This window comes from Amia ocellicauda, chromosome 7 (genome assembly GCF_036373705.1).
Source record: "Amia ocellicauda isolate fAmiCal2 chromosome 7, fAmiCal2.hap1, whole genome shotgun sequence".
In the NCBI taxonomy this organism is placed as follows: domain Eukaryota; kingdom Metazoa; phylum Chordata; class Actinopteri; order Amiiformes; family Amiidae; genus Amia; species Amia ocellicauda.
Window position 1 is genome coordinate 18642936 of NC_089856.1, and position 19237 is coordinate 18662172.

Consider the following 19237-nt stretch of genomic DNA (forward strand, 5'->3'; position numbering starts at 1 on the left):
AATATTGACATAAACACACTATTTAGAAAAAATTTCATAACTCAACTCTTTACCATTCCTGATAAAACAATGTTTGAAAAGTCAATTTTTTTAGACTACATTCAAGATGGCTGCCAAACCATGTGACTTTAGGCCACCATATTGCATTCGAGTGACCATACCATAGACCCCTACACTCATACCAAGTTTGGTGAGTTTTCACAAAGCGGTTCAAAAGTTATAGGCATTTGAATATATTCTGGCGGAAGAAAAAAAATATATATATTAATAATTAAAATCCTTACAACAACAATAGGCTTCCAGGCATCCTGGACCTGGAAGCCTAATAAAAATCCTAACAGAAACAATAGGCTTCCAGCACTTCGTGCATGGAAGCCTAATAATAATCCTAACAATAACAATAGGGTTCCAGCAACTTTGTTGTATGGCCCCCTAAAAATCCTAACAAAAACAATAGGCACTTTGTGCACTTCGTGCATGGAAGCCCTAAAAAGGTAACCAATTTGAAAGATCAGTCTCTTATTATTGACATACTGATTCAAGCAGACACATCTGTTTATTTTTTCCCAGGTGACAAGAGCCTTCTCCTTCACGAAAACTCCCAAGCGCGTGATCCAGAGGGCCTTCATGGTGACCCGCACCCCTGATGGGAAGAGCCCCACTGCCGGCTTGGAGAACTACACTGGGGGCCGTCTGGTCAGCTCCTCCACTCTAGCTGTAAGGGTTGGCCAGCCATAGTGTGCAGTGCAGAGTAGTGTATGGATTGGATAGCAGCTACGGAGGTTGTGTGAAGGCAGTAATTTGTGAGGACATGCAACCTGCGGCCCCAGTTCAGGAAACCTGTGGGGTTTTATTTTTTATTTATTTTACTGCCTTTTAGTCCAGTTTTACTGTGCAGGTTTGCCTCTCCATGGAGTGACATAGCGAAGGAGGTGTGTGTGATGACATTATGCAAAGTTTTATGGCCAAGGTTGGAGTGCTGGTTCATCTAAACTGTGCATTTAGTAACGTGGTGACAGGCCCTACTTTTAGTATGTTCCAAGGTGCCCTTAGATCTGGTTCACAAAAGTTACGTTTATCAATGTCTCCTCTTTTTACCCTGAATGGCACAACATTTATGGCACAACATTTCATGCTTTACATGCCCCCACCCCAAGAAGGGTTCTTTGTATGTAGTGTGCTGAAATGGTAATAGTACAATTGCTTATGTTTGTATAAATTGTAGCAGTCTTTCATTAGCCTTGGTGTCAGAAGTGTTTAGAAGTCAGACACAGGACAGGTGATAGAGAGCTATTTTGTTTCTACTTTCAAACAGTTTTAGCATTCCTAATCTTGTTTTTAGTTTTCCCTTAATTGAAGTTAATCTTGTTCCTATTTTGCCTTAATTGTAGTTAATTAGTAAAGCTTCCATGTTGGAAATGTGACCTAGTCAAGGAATTTGGAGGTGGAGTCAGCTAGGTGTCAATTGGTGGCAGGTAGCTAAAACAAAGGGACTTAAGCAGCTGTGCTGTTTCTCTGTAACAACATCAAGCAGGTGAATTGGGGACAAAAAACAAGGATTTTTTTAGGACACCAAGAACTACCTAAATTTAGAAACATATGGCCACTATAGTGTCAAGTTTGCAGAATGATTGCCTTCCTTGATGATCTCAGCCAGGAAGATTTATTCTGTAAACGTTGTCAGCATGTTGAGGACCTACAGATCAGAGTCTGCGATCTTGAGGCTCAGCTTGCTGATCTGTGCTGTATTAGTGATATGGAAGAAATGGTCTGTCAGCCCATGAGAGAGACGGTGTGCATGCCAAAACCTAGGAAGGTTGAGCCCTTAGAGCAGGAAAGTGCAGAGCACAGCTGGGTTAAAGTAGGTCATAACTGCTGAAAAGGGTGTGCACACACAAAAGATTACCCATGAGCTAGAAATGCCCAGCAAGTTCCAACTGCTGGACACAGAGAACACCAGAGCACCATAGTGCCCACTCCCTCCCAGAACAGGGAGATGGTTATAGTAGACTCAATTTTTAGAGGCATAGATCACACAGTGTGTTCTAGTAATAAGGAGACCCACATAGTATCTTGCCTGCCTGGTGCTCAGGTTGCAGATCTCCCTAAACTAGTAGACGGGCTACTGGTCGAAACCAGGGGGGATGGACTGGTCATGGTCCACATTGGAACTAATGACATAGGAAAGGTTACGCCAGAGGTTCTGCAAGACAAATTTAAAGAGTTGTGTAAGAAAATAAGGAGCAGAACCTCCATGGTAGTTTTCAATGAAATACTTCTGGTACAACGTGCCGGGCCAGGGAGAGGCAGAGATCAGAAAGTTCAACACATGGTTGAAATCCTGGTGTAGGGAAGAGGGCTTTCAATTTATTATTATTTTTATTATTTATTTATTAGCAGACGCACTTGTCCAAGTAATGTACGCTGGTTTAGTCGAGGTAACGTGCTTAAGCGATTTGTTGCATGTCTTGAATCCATCACACTCTTCCTTGAAGAAAGCAATCAACAAAATGCAGACCTAACAGATGACAAATGCCTGACAAAATTGATGTTTCTGACGTACATCACATCACACTTAAACAACCTGAATACTAAGCTACAAGGGACAGAGAAAGCCGTTCTTTAACTGTACGAAGACTGGAAACTTTCTGTGCTAAGTTATCAGTTTTCTGGCGAGATATCGAAACATCTACTTTTCATTACTTCCCCAGTCTGAAAACCCATTCAGAACAGCATCGATTGATCACTGAAGACGTATGCAAATACATGGGACAGCTTAAAGATGAGTTCACCGGACGATTCCAAGACTTTCAAGACAAAGGACCCATGTTTTAATTTCTTGGAAACCCTGACAATACAACGAAAATGACATACAACTTTTGTATTTTGAATGGATGGACATCAATGGATTTTAATTGGAACTTTCAAATTTCCAAAGCTAATGTATCTGGGTATCAAAGTTCAAATCTCTGCAGTGAAAGTGGCAGGCAAACCAAGATCATGGAATGTTGATCTTCCCTTCCTTCGAAGTACACCTCATGAAAAAGTTAGCTTTTGCCTTGTTGTCAACATTTGTGTCTACTTACCGCTGTGAACAGATGTTTTCACAAATGAAACCAACACTAAGTCCAGTTAGAAGCCGTCTGACCACTGACCATTCTGATGCATTTGCATTTGATGACAAAAAACTACCAGCCTAACATATCCAACCTTAGCAGTCAGAAGCAGGGCTAAGGAAGCCACTAAAAAGGACACAGATTTGGATGAGACTTTTTTACATCTTTAGGTGCAAAAATAGTTTTAATTTTATTGTAATGTAATTTTAAGTCTGTAAGTTTAACTGTTTTTAATGTACTTTTATTTAAGTGAATACTGGGCATCGCTGAGCATTCAGTTTAGTCACTATGTATGAGTTTATCTTTGTATATCTACTACTTATTGTCATTGGGAGTTAGCTTTGGCATTGTTTTAATGTATTTCTGTAAGTGTATTAAATACATAGACAGGTAACATATAGATGGGAACCTTAATAATTATTCTCCCCCGAAGAGGGGAATAGAAAGAAACATAGCTCTTGGAGCTAACACTAATGCAAAGAGCTTTTTTCAATACTATAACAGCAAGAGGTCAATAAAGGAGGAAGTGAAATGGATAAATGGCACAAATGGAAGTATCTTGGAAAATTAACAAGATGTGGCAAATGTTCAAAATGAGTATTTCACAGAGGTTTTTACAAAAAAAACAAATGGATAACATGCCACAGGTTAACAATCAGTCCAGTCAAACTCTGAGATCAGAATAAATGAGCAGGAGGTACTAAAGGGACTAGCAGAATTAAAAACAAGCAAATCACCTTGGCCAAATGCTTTATTTCCAACCATACTTAAAGAAATAAGGGAAACAATTTATAGGCCGCTAACTAAAATATTCCAATTGACACTTAGAACAGAGGATATGCCAACAGATTGGAAAATTGCAAATGTCATAACTTTCCACAAGAGAGGGGACAAAACTGAGTCAGGAAATTAGAGACCAATTAGTCTCATCTATATTACTTGTAACATTTTGGATTTTTTTTTTTTTTTTTTTTTTTTTTTTTTTAAACATGCAATTGCATATATGATATGATATACTTAGATTGTCAGAGATCTTTTATGAACTGGCTGATGTATAGGAAACGGAGGGTGTCAATAAGATGAGTGAGGAGTGACTGGAGTGAGGTTGTTAGTGGAGTTCTACAGGGATCAGTATTAGGTCCTGTGCTTTTTCTAATCTATATTAATGATCTGGAGTCTGGATTAGTTAGCAAACTTGTTAAATTTGCAGATATTAAATTTAGGTGGCTCAGCAGCTACAATCTCGGCAGCACAGGTTATTCAAAGGGACTTGGATAATATTCAATTGTGTGCTGATACCTGGCAGATGAAATTCAATGTGGACAAGTGCAAGGTTTTACATGCAGGTAACAAAAATGTCCACTATAATTACACCATGTTTGAAATAGATAGAACTGGAAGAAGTAATACATGAGAAAGACCTAGGAGTTTATGTGGACTCATTACTTTCCCCAACCAAACAATGTGGGCAATAAAGAACGCAAATGAAATGCTAGGGTATATTGTCAAAAACTGTAGGATTTAAAACAAGGGTAGTAATGTTAAGACTGTATAATGCACTAGTTAGACCTCATCTGGAATACTGTGTACAGTTCTGGGCACCACACTTCAAGAACGATATCGCTGCTCTAGAGGCATTTCAGAATGTTATACACGGAGAGACTGAGGGAACTGAACCTTTTCAACCTAGAACAGAGAAGCCTACGTGGGGACATGATTCAAGTTTTCACGATCATGAAAGGCATTGACCACATCAAACCAGAGGAGGTTTCCCAGATCTGCAGGGACACACGGACCCGGGCACATGAATGGAAATTGGGCTTCAAGGCGCTCAAGACTGAAAATTTGGGAACATTCAAAAATAGACTGCATATGATCCTTGGATCACTTAGTTATTAATGGACACCATACGAACACGATGGGTTGAATGTCATTTGTAAACTTTTTTCTTATGTCAACCTTCAATTACAGGCTCCCATATTTTAGTTCTACATTTTAATAGTTTCTGGTGGGGGTGCGGATTTAAGAATAATAGAGAGTTGGTTGTCTAGAGTATGCCAATTGAACAGGGGAGGCAAGGCCCTGCACTTTTATTTAAAAACATTATTATTTTTTGTCAGGTTCACCATGTTTAAAGTTAGACCAAATGGGTCGCACAGATTGTCAAGCATACATTTTACTACATTTACATGAAGCAGAACAATTTAACTATAAAAATGAATGGCAATTCAATCCGCTGTAGAAGTTACTCTTTAGTGTCCAAACTAACTAACCAATTGAATACCATGCATTCCTGTTCCTTATCCCTTGTCTGTAGATGTCCCGCTCCTCCTCCACCTTCAGCCTCAATGGCTCATCCCGTCACGTCAATGTGCAGCGCTCCAACTCTCTAGACGGCAGCTCTCCAGGTCATAGGCCCCGTGTCCCAATTTGCATTAGGACCCCCATCAGCCCTGAGTGCCCGCCTCCTAGTCACAGGGGTGCAGAGCAGGCTACTCTTTGCAAGGCCTCCAGTCCTTCAAAAGCTCCCCCCAGCGCCGAGAGCCCCACAGTTCTGGTGACAGCAGCAGCACCCCTGCCAGAGGTTTGGGAGACTGGCCCGCAGAGCGTCGAGAGGGACCCTCAACCCTCCCCTGTAGACGCCAACAAAGAAATCCTCTTATAACAGCATTGCTTGAAGTGAGCATTGCCTTGGTTTTTGATTTAGTCTGTGGGATTTTTCACCTGGGAAGAAAACAGGGTTAAAACGGGAACACTTGTTTGTGAGACGCACGCTAAAATGGCGTTTTGGTTTCTGCACGGGGCTGTGGGCTCATTCTGTTTTCCTGAGGGAGATGTATATCGTTGTCTTGAATATTTTTGTTTGTTTGTGAAATTGTTTGGCTTTTCATTGCCATTAGCTCCATATTGATTGATTTTAGCCCAGGGTCGATCCATTTTAGCTCCCCTTATTATAATTTATATTTAATAAGCAAGATCAAGAAATTGTTAAGCTGGAATTGTTAAGCTCAGTCAGTTCCATAGAACAGCAGCAGTGCTGGGGAAGGAATGTTGTGTGCCCTCTAATCACATAGCACTTTTCCACAGAGATGGTGCAAGTGCTGATACCATAAACCTGCTGGTCTAGAGCCAAGGAGCCCGTGACGTTAGGGGCCGGGGGGGCAGGATAATGTTGTCCCCACCAAAAGTTACTTGCTCAAGTTCAACTGCCATTTTTTTAAACCAGAAGAGACGCTGTGAGGAAAGTTTTGATGACAAATTAGCGAAATCAGCATCAGGTCTGTTGAAGAGAACAACACTTTAGTAACTATATGGTCCTCACTAGGTCCCCTAACTAGTTCGGAGTTGGCAGATGGCAGCAATAAGAGGAGGATGTCAGCGCACCTTCTGTGAAAGGAAAGACATGTTACAGCGATTTTATGATAGTTACTGCGGTGATATAGATTGGAATATGGAATGGAATATTGTTTGTTACTGAACTAGTCAGAAATGCAGTTTCTTCCCCCACTGTCAGAAATGCAGCACTTTTAGCAGAGCTAAAGGTGGTGACAATGTTGTGGTGTCTGGCAACAGGGAAAATGCAACAATGTAGCAGTGATGATTTGGGACCATCATCACAGCCTTCAATAAGCAGAATTTCCCATCCAACCATAATGGCATTAAGATCACCCGAGATCGTCCAAAAGTTTGATTACCCCACCACTGCGCAGCAAATATCCCCAAAACCACATTGATCAAGGGTTTTACATTACACCAATTCTATATCAGACTATTTTTCTAACATGAATAAAATTAAAAATATCCCACAAAATGAATGAAAAATGATCCACTCATACATAGTATATTTATAATAAACTGTCCGTCCATCCATCCATCCATCCATCCGTCCATACATCAGGTTGTCCTTCATAACCAAAGATGACTTCCACTACTGCTTGTGAGCTTTTTTGATGACTGTATAAACCTATGCGGGATGCACACTGTCTGCTACAGACAGAGCAAACAAAGAGCTCATTTGGGTGGGTGTAGCCATGGCCATGTGCCTTCTCAGACATTTCACCAGTTGTCTCTCGATCCTTCGCTCCTCAGACAGCTGGACTCCTTCATGGCACAGTTGTCGCCAGGCTGAGCGATTTGCAGCAGTAGCCTCAAAGGAGTGACTACTGATCCCGCACCGTTATAGTGACTTCAGATGGTCTTCTAGTATTTTTTTTTTTTATGCCCTCCTGCAGAGCGGTACTCTGTATGCATCTGGCCATACAACATTTGCTTCGGGAGGTGATCCACTGGTATTCTGACCGAGCCATTGTAGCTGGCAGTGAGTGATGGTGACCTCAATGCTCCTGCAGTTGGCTCTCTGCAGAACATGGTCATGCCAGGTTAACTTCAGAATGCATTACAGGCATTTAATATGAAAGGATTCAAGCAGTTTCAGATGCCGGGTGTAAACAGTCCAGGTTTCATATCCGTACAGTACATACGTACTACCTGATAGACAAACTTTGGTCTGAAAGAGCAGATTGTTGTTATTAAAGACTCTCTTTCTCTGTCGTCCAAAAGAGCATGAGGCTTGTTTGATTCTGTACTGGATGTCCTGGTTGATGGTACAGTCTTCAGAGAGGATGCTTCCCAGGTATTTAAAGTATGATATGATGGCAAGTTTAGAATCTGAGATGAAGATGTCTGGTTCAGGTAGAGTACTGGAAAATCCCTGACACAGGACTTTGTAAAATATTAACTGACAGTCCCATTCTGGTGTATGCTCTGACTGCTGCTGTTAGGGTGGCTTGCAGCGAGGTTGGGATATGTGCCACAAAAGCAGTCATCTGCATATTGAAGCTCAAGGACACGCTGGGATGTGAGTTTTGTGACAGTGTAGAACCTCCTGATGTTAAATAGATTACCATCCAGTCTGAAATCCAGAAATACTTGTTACTATATCCTTGTGCAGAAGTGTTGTGACGCACAGGAGAAAGACGTTAAATTGGACTGGTGCAAGTGCACAACCTTGTCTTACACCAGTTCCTACTTTAAAAGTTGTCCACTCTTGACCGCCAACAGTCACCATGGCCATCATCCCCTCATGGAAGAAGCACAGAATTTTCACAGACTTCTCTGGGCAGCCATAATGCAGGAGAACATTTCAATGGAGTTCACAATTAACTGTGTTGAACACTTTGGAGAGCTCCACAAAGGCAACAAATATGTTTTGTTTTTGCTCTGCATTTTTCCTGCAGTTGGCAAGCAGTGAAAATCATGTCCACAATACAGAAATTAATCTAGCATTTTAATTTAATGTAGCACCTTATGTCCTCGTAATGAATGAGTAAGGGGGAAACCCTTATTGTGTCAAATTATAAATGCATAAAAGGCTGAGTAAGCTTAGCATATTCGTATTTTTTGTATTTTTTGATGCAGTATAACTACCTTGTATCTTGTTGCTGTGCTCAGTCTTGCCATGGTGTATGACTTTTGACAGTAAGCGGTCTTCAGCAACCTCACTTTGTTAGCTAAGTTTGGGTGTTCCTCACCAAGTTTTATTCTTCCTACACAGCTGTTTCTTTTTCAGTTAATGATTGTGTTTCAACCTACATATTGAATCAAGGATCATTAGCACCTGTTTGTTATAATTGTTTAATCATACACCTGACTATATGCCTACAAAATCCCTGACTGTGCAAGTGTACCTAGAGGAATTGATGCTGTTTTGAAGGCAAAGGGTGGTCACACCAAATATGGATTTGATTTCTGTTCACACACTTTGCATTTAGTTAATTGATAAATATAATCTATCAACATGTCTATTTTTGAAAGCATTCTTACATCATAGCATTTTTTCACACCTTCCTAAAACTTTTGCACAGTACTGTATGTTCCCATCTACCTCTTCATTGTGCTTTAGAGTTCTGTTTCTGCAGTCCTCATCCAGTTAAGTCAGGCAAAGTTAACATAGCTGCCTAACTAGGTGTACCACATGCTACATATGTGTTTTACCCTGTTCGTGCTTTGTGGTCTTTTCCGAGGTGTGCTTCATGACACTTAACCAGGACTTTTTCTTGTACCATGTTCTACAGAATGTCCTGTTGTACAATATTTCATTGATCTGGGCCTAACTCCTTGATCTTACATTTTTCAGGGAGAGTTCTCCATTCAAAATGGACTTGGCTGTACAGCATGGTGTTCAATAGCATTTCTTTTACAGTCATGGTTTAATGTAACACATGGAAAGATGGTGTTACCTTTTGGGGTAGGCTGCCATACAACAGGAGTCGTAAAAAAAAGCAAAAGAAAACCCAAAGCAAAACCTTAGCTCCTTGTTGAGCGTACCTACACTGTGTAAACAGATCTTTCACTAAACATCCACTGCCAATCATATTCATATTCATGGTTAAGGTTTGTTGCCAAAGCAGGGATTCATAAGCCAGTATATTTGTCTAGTCTGTTACTTGCTCTCTATTGCCCTCCTTGTCCCTTCTCCAGTGGATACTGAGATGCTCTGGTGGGGTTGCATGGAGGTTTATATAAATGAAATGAGCATAACCAGTTATTTTGGCTTTTTTTTTTCTCTTCCATAAAATGCATAATTTGCACTTAAATGTGCATAGACGTTTTTCTGCTTCTTGTTGGTTTCTCACGTTCTGTTATGGTGGGGGTGGTGCCCCTAGTGGATGATCCACACTCTACTAATGGGAAAATATTGCCTGACTCGTGGCTATAGTCGGCTATAATAAGCCAGCACTTGAGAAAGATGGAAAGGGATTGCATTTGTTTATACATTTTCTTGTTATTGGAATATTCAGTGGTGGCACATAAAACACCTCTTCAGTTTCAGCAGTAAATGCATTTCTGGAAACGGCAGAGGCCTGTGTAGCCCAGTTATGCAGAACCCCCTGTATGTGAAAGCACATATTTTAACTGTATATGCTGCAAGACAAACACATTCCACCCTGCAGCTTGTGCAAAATCCTTCCTGTAGTATCATTGCCAAAAAAGCCTGTTTGATTGGTCACCTGCATCTGCATGCATTTTGGAGAGATTTGTTGTGTAAGTATAGTGATGTTCAATATTATATGACCTGGATAGCTTAGAAGTGAGTCTTTAGAGAGGGTCAAGTTTTTCCAAGTAAAAGCCACATTGTCTTTGAAATCCTTTACTTGTTTGATTTAATCTCCTTTTGAGTGTCTTAATTTTGTATTTGATCTAATTCATTTGTTTGTTTTGCTTTGCAGGGAATCCATTCTCCTTCCATGGTCAGTCTTCCTTCAATGTTTGAAAAGAAGTATCACACCTTCAGTCGATCTACTACCCACCTCATATAAGTAACTGTGGTTCTACTGTAAAACTTTTTTGTTTTGCTTATTTGAAATCCATTTGTGGAATAACATGATTAACCCAATTGTAATGGTACTGATGGTGACCTGTTTCCAACTATTTAATTAACACATACCCTGTTATAACTGACCTAACCCATGTTTTTCATGTTTTGTGCACAAAAGAAACGTAGATTTATATTTGACCAAGTGTGCTGAAATATTTTACTTTTTAAAGATGTCCAACAGTATTAACTATAAACTCATGAACAGGGTTGTAGTTATCTAATTTTATCAGATGAGAAGACATTGGCTTTTATTTTCAGTACATGGCAGCACAAGACGAACCATTGAAATTATTAGTAAATGGGTTTGTTAGTATGGGAAAACACATCTGCTGCTTTCAGAGATTCAATATGCAGAAGATGTACAGCTTTTATAAAGCTCTGAATATAGTTTAATTGTATATGATTAAGTATAGCAGCACTTAGTTATAGAGAATAGTTGGACAGAAAATGTGGTTGTTTTGTTTGTTTTAAAGCAACAAATCAGTTAAGTGTATTTTGTTACTTTTTGGTTACTGAACATTTTTGTAATGGGCCTAAGGTGTACATATTTATTTTCCAAAACCTTCTTTACGAAGGTTTGTTGTTGTTTCTCTTTTTCTCTTTGATCTATGTGTATTTAAATTTGCACTTTATCTATCCCCTCAGTGCGTCATACCTGTAACTGTCCTAGATCATTATTTTGGAGTCTAGTTTTATAGTAAAGTGCATAGTGTTTCTGAGGTGTACCTGAATCATTTGTTTATGTAACTTTATCCATGTTTTAAAATGTATATACTCTCAAACTGTTGTAGCAAGTAGTTTGCTTATTTTCTGGCTTTTGTCAGTCTATAAAGGATATATAATTAAAAAAACAAAAACACTATTGAATATAATCCTTTCTGACAGTGTTTTAAAAACGTTTTATAATGTTAAAACTGCAATAAAATAAGAGTAAAAAAATATTTTTACTTAATTTTTTTGATGCAATTATTGCTTCTGTATTGGCATATATATGTTTTGTCTTCACTGTCAGAACCTTTTGTATTTGAAAATAAAGCTATTGACAATACAAATGCTTAAACATCAAACTAGGTCGGGAAAAACTATATTAATCTTTGGACAGCTGCTTATCTGGGAGCATGGGTACTCTGATGTAGCCTGGCAAGCAGGTGGAATGGAGTAACACAATAAAAAATAATTCATAGTTTCCTTTTGTATCTTCAACACCTTGAAGAACACACAGTCTTGATGCACAGATGATAACATGGATTTATTTAACATGCCAGGCCTGGAAGGGCCCAACATGGAAGCACTCTACCTCAGCAGAGACTTATTAAACAACAGAAGTGTACAGCTTTTATACAATGCATGACATGTGGGTCTGTGGGCAGGGGCAGTCACAGATTTCCCAAAGTGTTGTCTTGATCAGGTTTCTGAATGTTTGTGGTGGTCTTCCTGAGGAGGGGGTCATCATGGAAGCAGGTGTTTTCCTGTTGTGGCATACAAACTGCCCAATCTCACATTTCTTTAACAATGTACAATGAGGTAATCAATCACTATAATGTAGCATCTTCAGCCTTGAGAGAAGAACAGGAAACCCCAAACAAACACTAAGCAAACTGGTATCTGTGGGCTATTTATCTGTTTGGGTGTTCCTCTTATCATAATGAACAGAATTCAAAGTGGAGAGAGGAATGTCCAGAGCATATCCTCTGGACAACTGCCTGTTGCTAGCTTGACAAATCTAATTTGCTCAGTCTGCATATTATTATTTCTAATCTAAAATATTATACATCTTATATTAAACATGAATATTGGCTCTTCAACCTCTTGAGATTCCTTTGGTGCATTTCCACCCTTGTTCTCCAGAGGCTGGTTGAGCTGTCTTCCTGGAATGCAGTCTTCCCACAAGTAGGCAATTGTCTTCATTCTACATGAATTCTTAACGATCTAATTCAACTAATAATCTGATTAACACATTTCCCAGGTCTTCAGCTGCTGCTAATTCAGGGAGACCTATAAGACCTGCAGGACCACACCTGGGGTTGTGAGAGTCTTCTCTGATCTGTGTACAGTCTTGCTTATAATATAAATCGGGCTTTTAAACAGGGTTTTAAGTTTCCTCAAGATGTTCCTGCTTTTTCTTTAAGGATTCTTCATTTAAGTCATTAGTCAAAATTATGATTAAACTTGATAATTAGAAAATTGGTTTTAAGGTTCCTTTTCAAATATGAAATATTAACTAACCATCACTAATGGGTTATTTACCCTTTAAGAACACAGAATTCTGGAACATCTATACCAAATCTCATGATAGTGACTCCTACATCACTGAAAATATAAAAGTGTAGGAGCAGACACCATTACTTTTTTTTTTTTTTTTTTCCTTCAGACGTACAGAACTCCGCATTGTTCGTTGAGTATTCATTTTTCTTATGCATTGAACCTTTTTCATTCCGCAGATTTGTTGCTGGTATAAAAAAAAAAATCTAGCCCTGCTCTTGGTTTATTCTTCTCCATTCAGAGCTGTCGTTTTGCTTGTTCTCCCATTGGTGTGTGTACAATGGCAGAAGAGATGTTTCATACTTGCAAGTGCTGTCCAAATTGTTTTCCCTCTGCAGACAACCATGAGCTCTGAGTGCTCTGCCTTGGACCTAGGAACATTCAGACCAGGCTTTAACAGAACACTCCTCTTGTGAACAGTGCTCTAAGCTCCAGAGAAATGCAGTTCTCAGCCGGGCCCAGTGCCAGTCTGTGTCCTCGGTGTCCTCAGCCTCCTTGAGACCTACTGTGGGACTAAGAATCCCTAGACCTGACTCCCGCTCTCCTTTATGTGAGAGTGGTCGATCTCAGTGCTGCTCTAGGGAGCGCAGCAGGCAGGGGGGATTCTGGTGACCATCTTTCAGCTTGGGCATCTGGACAGGGGAAGGCCAGCACGGACAGCAACACTACCTTAACATAAAGTTGCCTCGCCCTTAACCTCATGCAACTGCTCTTCGTTATCCTCATCCCATTCCCCCATGCCTAGGCATAGGAGTAGGAATCATCGACCCTCTTCCCCTGGTGCTGAACAGTGGGAGCAGATTTTTTCTGCACTCGAAAAGCAACATGTCTCTATTCCTAGCCTGGAAATGCAGATGAGGGAGTGCCTCTTCCATCCTGCACCACCTCCTCAGGCGTTGTCTACCCAGGCAGACGACCTTGCTTCCTCTATTCCCTGTGCTCAGCCAGCACCCTATGAGGCAAGCTTGCAGTTGGAGCACACAGACAACATGGTCTTGCTTGCTGCTTCGGAAGGGCTCGAGCATTTTGAAGAGTCAGAGGATGCCATGCCATATATGTCCTCCAAGTGCTCCGAGATCATGCCGCTTATGAAAAGAGCTGATAATATAAACAAATAAACTCAAATAAACGTGCTTAAACAAAACAATAAAACAAATGTGATTAAAGCAAAAAATGCTACCAACAAAAGAGTCAAATACATTGAAAATAACTGAAAATGCACTGGACAAATAAAAAAACAATTAAAATGATAAAATAAAAAACAAACCAAAACGGTCCAATGCGTTTAAAATTAAATCCAGACGGTCAATGTATTTGACAAAAAAATTAGAACAAAACTAAACCAAAAAAAACCAAACAACTAGTGCTTTAAAAACAACTAAATCTTTAAAAACAGTTAAAATTCGATTTTTAAAATTCATTTTAAAAGGCAATCATTCATAAAAAGGGTTAAAAGATCTTGGACTCGGGCTCCAGCAGGGGGAGATGGCCGTCCCCGGAGGTGGGTCCCATCATGGGATCCTGAGCTCCCCCAGATCTTGTATCTGCCAGTTCCTAAAGGCTTCCTCCTTGCCCCTCTGATGGACCTCCAGATTGACATAGTCCCTTATAAGTACCATGCCCCATGGGTCCAGCTCCTGCTTATTAAACAGACAGATGTTCCGTCCCTCCCACAGGGCCTGTTTCACTGCGCAGATGACACACCACCAGCACCTCAGGGTGGAAGATGTCAATCCCCTGGCTGGACCATATAGGATCTGCTGGGCGGTCGCCCGCACAGGAACGGCAAACCTGTGGAGGAACGGAGAAAACAGGAGCCAGACCCTGCAGGCGGAAGGGCAATCCCTAAAGATTTGAGCCTCCGTCTCCTTCCCCAGGCAACCCTTGTAGGGGCAGATGTCATAAGGGGCTAGGCCCCTTCTGTGCATGAACACTCGGGTGGGGAGACACCGACTCACAGCCATCCAGGAGACATCTTTCTGCGTGTTTGTGAGGCAAACATGCGTAGCGTTAGCCCAGATAAACCGGCAGGTTTCGGGAGGGAAATATTCTATCCGGCTGGTCTCCTGGGTAGATCTCATCTGGCTACAGATGGTCTTATAATCCCAGGAGGCCAGCACGACTTTATGGAGGCCTACTTTGAGCGCAAAGGCTCGGAGCGCCCTGTACAACGGCGGGGGATCCCACGAGTGCGGCCTGGTGTTATCCATGGCGCAGAGGCCGAATGGTCTCAGGCTGCTGGCAAAATAAAAGCGGTTCATAAAACTCACTTTCTTGCCAGCAGCCTGGATATTCTTGACCACATATGCCAGCCCCTGCGCCTTTATCAGCCGCACAACGTCCGGGACCCCCCTGCCTCCATCCAGGGTACCCTTCACCATTTGCACTCTCTTCAGCCTCTCCATTTTACTCCATTTTATGTACGCAGTAGGGGTTACATCATTCTGTGGTCCGTGGTCCGTGGTCCGGACCACTCGGACCATATCGAGTGAGTGGTCCGAGTGGTCCTTGAAGTGGTTCCAGGAGTGCTGCGGTCCACTGCGGAGTGGTCTCTCTTGTTCCCCGGACTCCTCGCTGAGCACCTTATGCTGATTGCTGTGCTTTGAATTGCGAGTTCAGCCAGTCTTTTGAGGAAGACTACGCTTATCGTTGTTTGGTTTTAGTTGGCGTTAGTACGTTATGTTTCTGTATATATTTTTGTTATTGCTGTTGTTTTTGTCTTTATTTTTGAAAGTAATTGTATTTTTAATAATACATATCTATTGGAATTTGTAAATTGCATTATGCTTTGAACTGTACTGTATTATTGCACTTTGTATTGCTCTTACATTTTGTAAGTCGCCTAGCACTATAACATTATAATCAATGGTTTCGGATATAATGTCAGTTATATTTATATTTATCAATATTACCAACAAGGACAGTAATACATATGTATATCAGCTCGTATTAATCAATTATTGCCAGTATTTAATAATTAATTAATTTAACGTCTGCTACGATAACATAACACGTTTCTCTGGTGGCTGGCGTGGTCAGGACACTGCTGAATGGTAATATAGCCAGTGGTCGGAGTGGTCCCTGCGGTGGTCCCTATTGCTGGCTCTGTAATTACGATGTTCTGTAGCAGTGTTCAAATTGGGTTAGACTTTATGGGGGGTCCCTTAATCCTGGGGGGGGTGCCAAAACAAACAAATGGGCATAAATATGTTAACCTCTCTTTAAAATAACAACCATTACAATGATAACCATACATACACAAAACAACCTATGTTTTAGTTTTTAATGTTCCTAGATCTCACAGTGATAAAATAAGGAAGGTATGGTTTAGGCGACAATAACATGAAAAAGTTGGAAAAACATTTCTTTGCAGAGCGCAAACAGACCACATGCAAATAGGCTGAAATTAAAGATTAGTGTCTAACTAAGCATTATTTTCTCTTCAATCATAATAAGGAGAAATTAATAACTGAATAATTTCATTCAGAATGGCAAAGTTTGCTCCATGTAGCCGCGTTTTTCAGAGTAACGGTATAACTACCTACAATTGTCTGATAAGATTAAAAATCAGCTAACGTCTACAAACGAGCTGCTGTTCAGCACGAAGGTGGAAAATTCTACAATTATAGTGACTAAAGTTAAACAATCCTAAATCAGAGAAGAATGTGATGTTTCCACTCAGCTGGTGAAAACTCAAGGTCAGAGGTCCAAACCAGAGCAACCTCTGAACAGTGGTCCGGACCTCAGAAACTGTATGCATATGAACACTTTATTACTTTTTGATTTTGTTTTTCTGTTTTTATTTCTGTTTATTTAATAAAACATAACTATATAGGATGCTTAGTGGTTAACATACTTAATCCCTTCCCCGTTATTGTTCGGAATAATAACAGTAAACACATTATTATTGTAGACCAAACCTTTTAATGGTCGTTGTTGAAATAAAAGCAAAAGAAGCAGAAGTCTTGCAAAACAAAACAAAAAGACCAACAACAGTCTTTTCAAAGAGGTACAACCACTTTCCCCCTTTCGCACTGAGATCTGCATAAACTCCACACGTCTTTCCCATTAACTCCCACTGGACCTTTCGGTATGTCACCACGCCCTTATATATCCCGCTATCTGGTGACTCCCTCCCGTCCAATCACCGCTCCCTGGCTGTACCACCCGGAGACGGGGGGAGCCACACAACCACAATTAACCCACAAACATCCCTCCCTAACCCAACACAACACCCCACGTGAAACACACATTCACACTCATGCACACACAGACAGGGTCCGTGAACTGACCCACCCACCCTGCATACACTTTTACATCCTCCCCCCACCTTTGGGCTGCCCTACTGGCACATACACACAGACACCTGACAGGATCGCAACAATATTATTATCATTATAACAGTACGGCTAATAATTATTATAATAGTAATATTATATGTTTATGATTATTATGATTGTAGTTTGGATATGTGCAAGTCGACAACATATTTTACAATAAATGGATTTTAGACATGTCCAAGAAAACAAAACAAAAACCCATCCCAGTTTGTGCTACGTGATCTGGATCACTCCGTTGAGCACAGTGCCAAGGTCCGGACCACTCGGTCACTGTGGTATGGACCTCGGAGCACACAAATGCTGCAGCCTGCACTGCTCCGCTGTGTCAGTCGCTGCTGAGTCACAGAACTGCGAGTTTGCGCACGTGCGCGGGTCCAGGACGGGACGATTTGACGCGCTCCAGACGTGCGCGTGTTTAGAACGTCACTGAAGAGAAAAACAATCGATTCTGGGACACTGAAGAGAACTGGAAGAATCCGACAAAGTTGTATCGTGTCAGGGCATTCATATCAACAAACAATATTATTTGTTGTCAATTAAATATTGGGACCCCCCAAGTTCAAAGTTTTCTCTCTTATGGGGGGTCGCAGACCTCCCCAGCACCCCCTCAACTTGAACACTGCTCTGTAGTTTGCTGGGAATTGCGAGTTCCTACACTACACTGATGACTACTTTATCTGTTAAGTGTTAAACAGAGTACAGTACAATGCACAGTGTCCTACAGTGAGCTAACCAAGGGTGAGATGATCTGTTGCGAGTATATTTACAGTCAACTTGTTTTCTAAAATTAAATCTGTGTATGCATTGTCTGTCGTTAGGAATATAGCCTAATTATGTGTTATTTACAATACTACTGTACGGTGAAGGGCAGAGCGAATTCTGAAATGTATCAATGAAAATACAAACCGTTAACTATATACAAAAAATTAAAAAAAAGATGTGTTGCATAGGTACAGTAACAGTCCTAATTAAGGAAGACACCAGACTAGTACACTTTGTTCTCTTTTATTTAAATCACATCAAAGCAGCAATTTGGAGACCATTATTTATTTTCTTGCTTTCAGATCAAGGTGTAAACAGTTGTTGAATGCAGCTGTTGCCATTTACAAAAACATTACCCAGAACATAATAAGAAAACCACTTTCAAGTGAATCATAATATAAAACAAATAAAAGGTGTAAATATAGTGAAAATAAAACTAAACAAATCAACCAAAACACAAGCCAGTAAATTAAAACTTTGACTTGATTCATAAGAGCATAAGAAAGTTTACAAATGAGAGGAGGCCATTTGACCCATCGTGCTCGTTTGGTGTCCATTAATAACTGAGTGATCCAAGGATCCTATCCAGTCTATTTTTAAATGTTCCCAAACTTTAAGCATGTACCACATTGCTGGGGAGTTTGTTCCAGATTGTGACTACTCTCTGCGTAAAGAAGCGTCTCCCGTTTTCCATTTTGAATGCCTTGAAGCCCAATTTCCATTTGTGTCCCCGGGTGCGTGTGTCCCTGCTGATCTGGAAAAGCTCCTCTGGTTTGATGTGGTTGATGCCCTTCATGATTTTGAAGACCTGGATCAAGTCCCCACGTACCCACTGTTCCAGGGTGAAAAGGTTCAGTTCCCTCAGTCTCTCCGAGTAGGACATTCCCTTCAGACCTGGAATAAGTCTGATTGCTCTCCTCTGAACTGCCTTTAGAGCAGCAAAATCCTTCTTGAAGTGTGGTGCCCAGAACTGTACACAGTATTCCAGATGAGGTCTAACTAGTGCATTGTACAGTCTTAACATTACTTCCCTTGTTTTAAATTCTACACTTTTGACAATATACCCTAACATCCTGTTTGCCTTTTTTATTGCTTCCCCACACTGTTTGGCTGGAGAAAGTGAGGAGTCCACATAGACTCCTAGGAGTCTTTCTCATGCATTACTTCATCTAGTTCTATTCCTCCCATAGTGTAATTATACTGGACATTTTTGTTACCTGCATGTAATACCTTGCACTTGTCCACATTGAATTTCATCTGCCAGGTGTCGGCCCACAACTGAATGTTATCTCGGTCCCTTTGAATAGCCTGTGCTGCCGAGATTGTATCTGCTAAGCCACCTATTTTAGTATCATCTGCAAATTTGACAAGTTTGTTAA

At 40.7% G+C, this 19237-nt stretch overlaps 1 protein-coding gene across 6 annotated transcripts in view; it reads left to right on the forward strand.

The window, feature by feature from the left end:
• Nucleotides 1-11276, forward strand: part of ect2 (epithelial cell transforming 2) — an 87905-nt gene extending 76629 nt beyond the window's left edge. For 3 of the 6 annotated variants that reach the window (XM_066708811.1, XM_066708812.1, XM_066708813.1), the window contains 3 exons: nt 571-717; nt 5434-5795; nt 10346-10434. In XM_066708811.1, coding sequence (XP_066564908.1) covers nt 571-717; nt 5434-5781 — 495 coding nt within the window. In that variant the 3' untranslated portion in view covers nt 5782-5795; nt 10346-10434. Of the gene's footprint in view, nt 1-570; nt 718-5433; nt 5796-10345 lie in introns of all 6 variants that reach the window. The other 3 variants (XM_066708814.1, XM_066708817.1, XM_066708816.1) reach the window with 2 other exon arrangements.
• The last annotated feature ends 7961 nt before the right edge of the window (nt 11277-19237 follow it).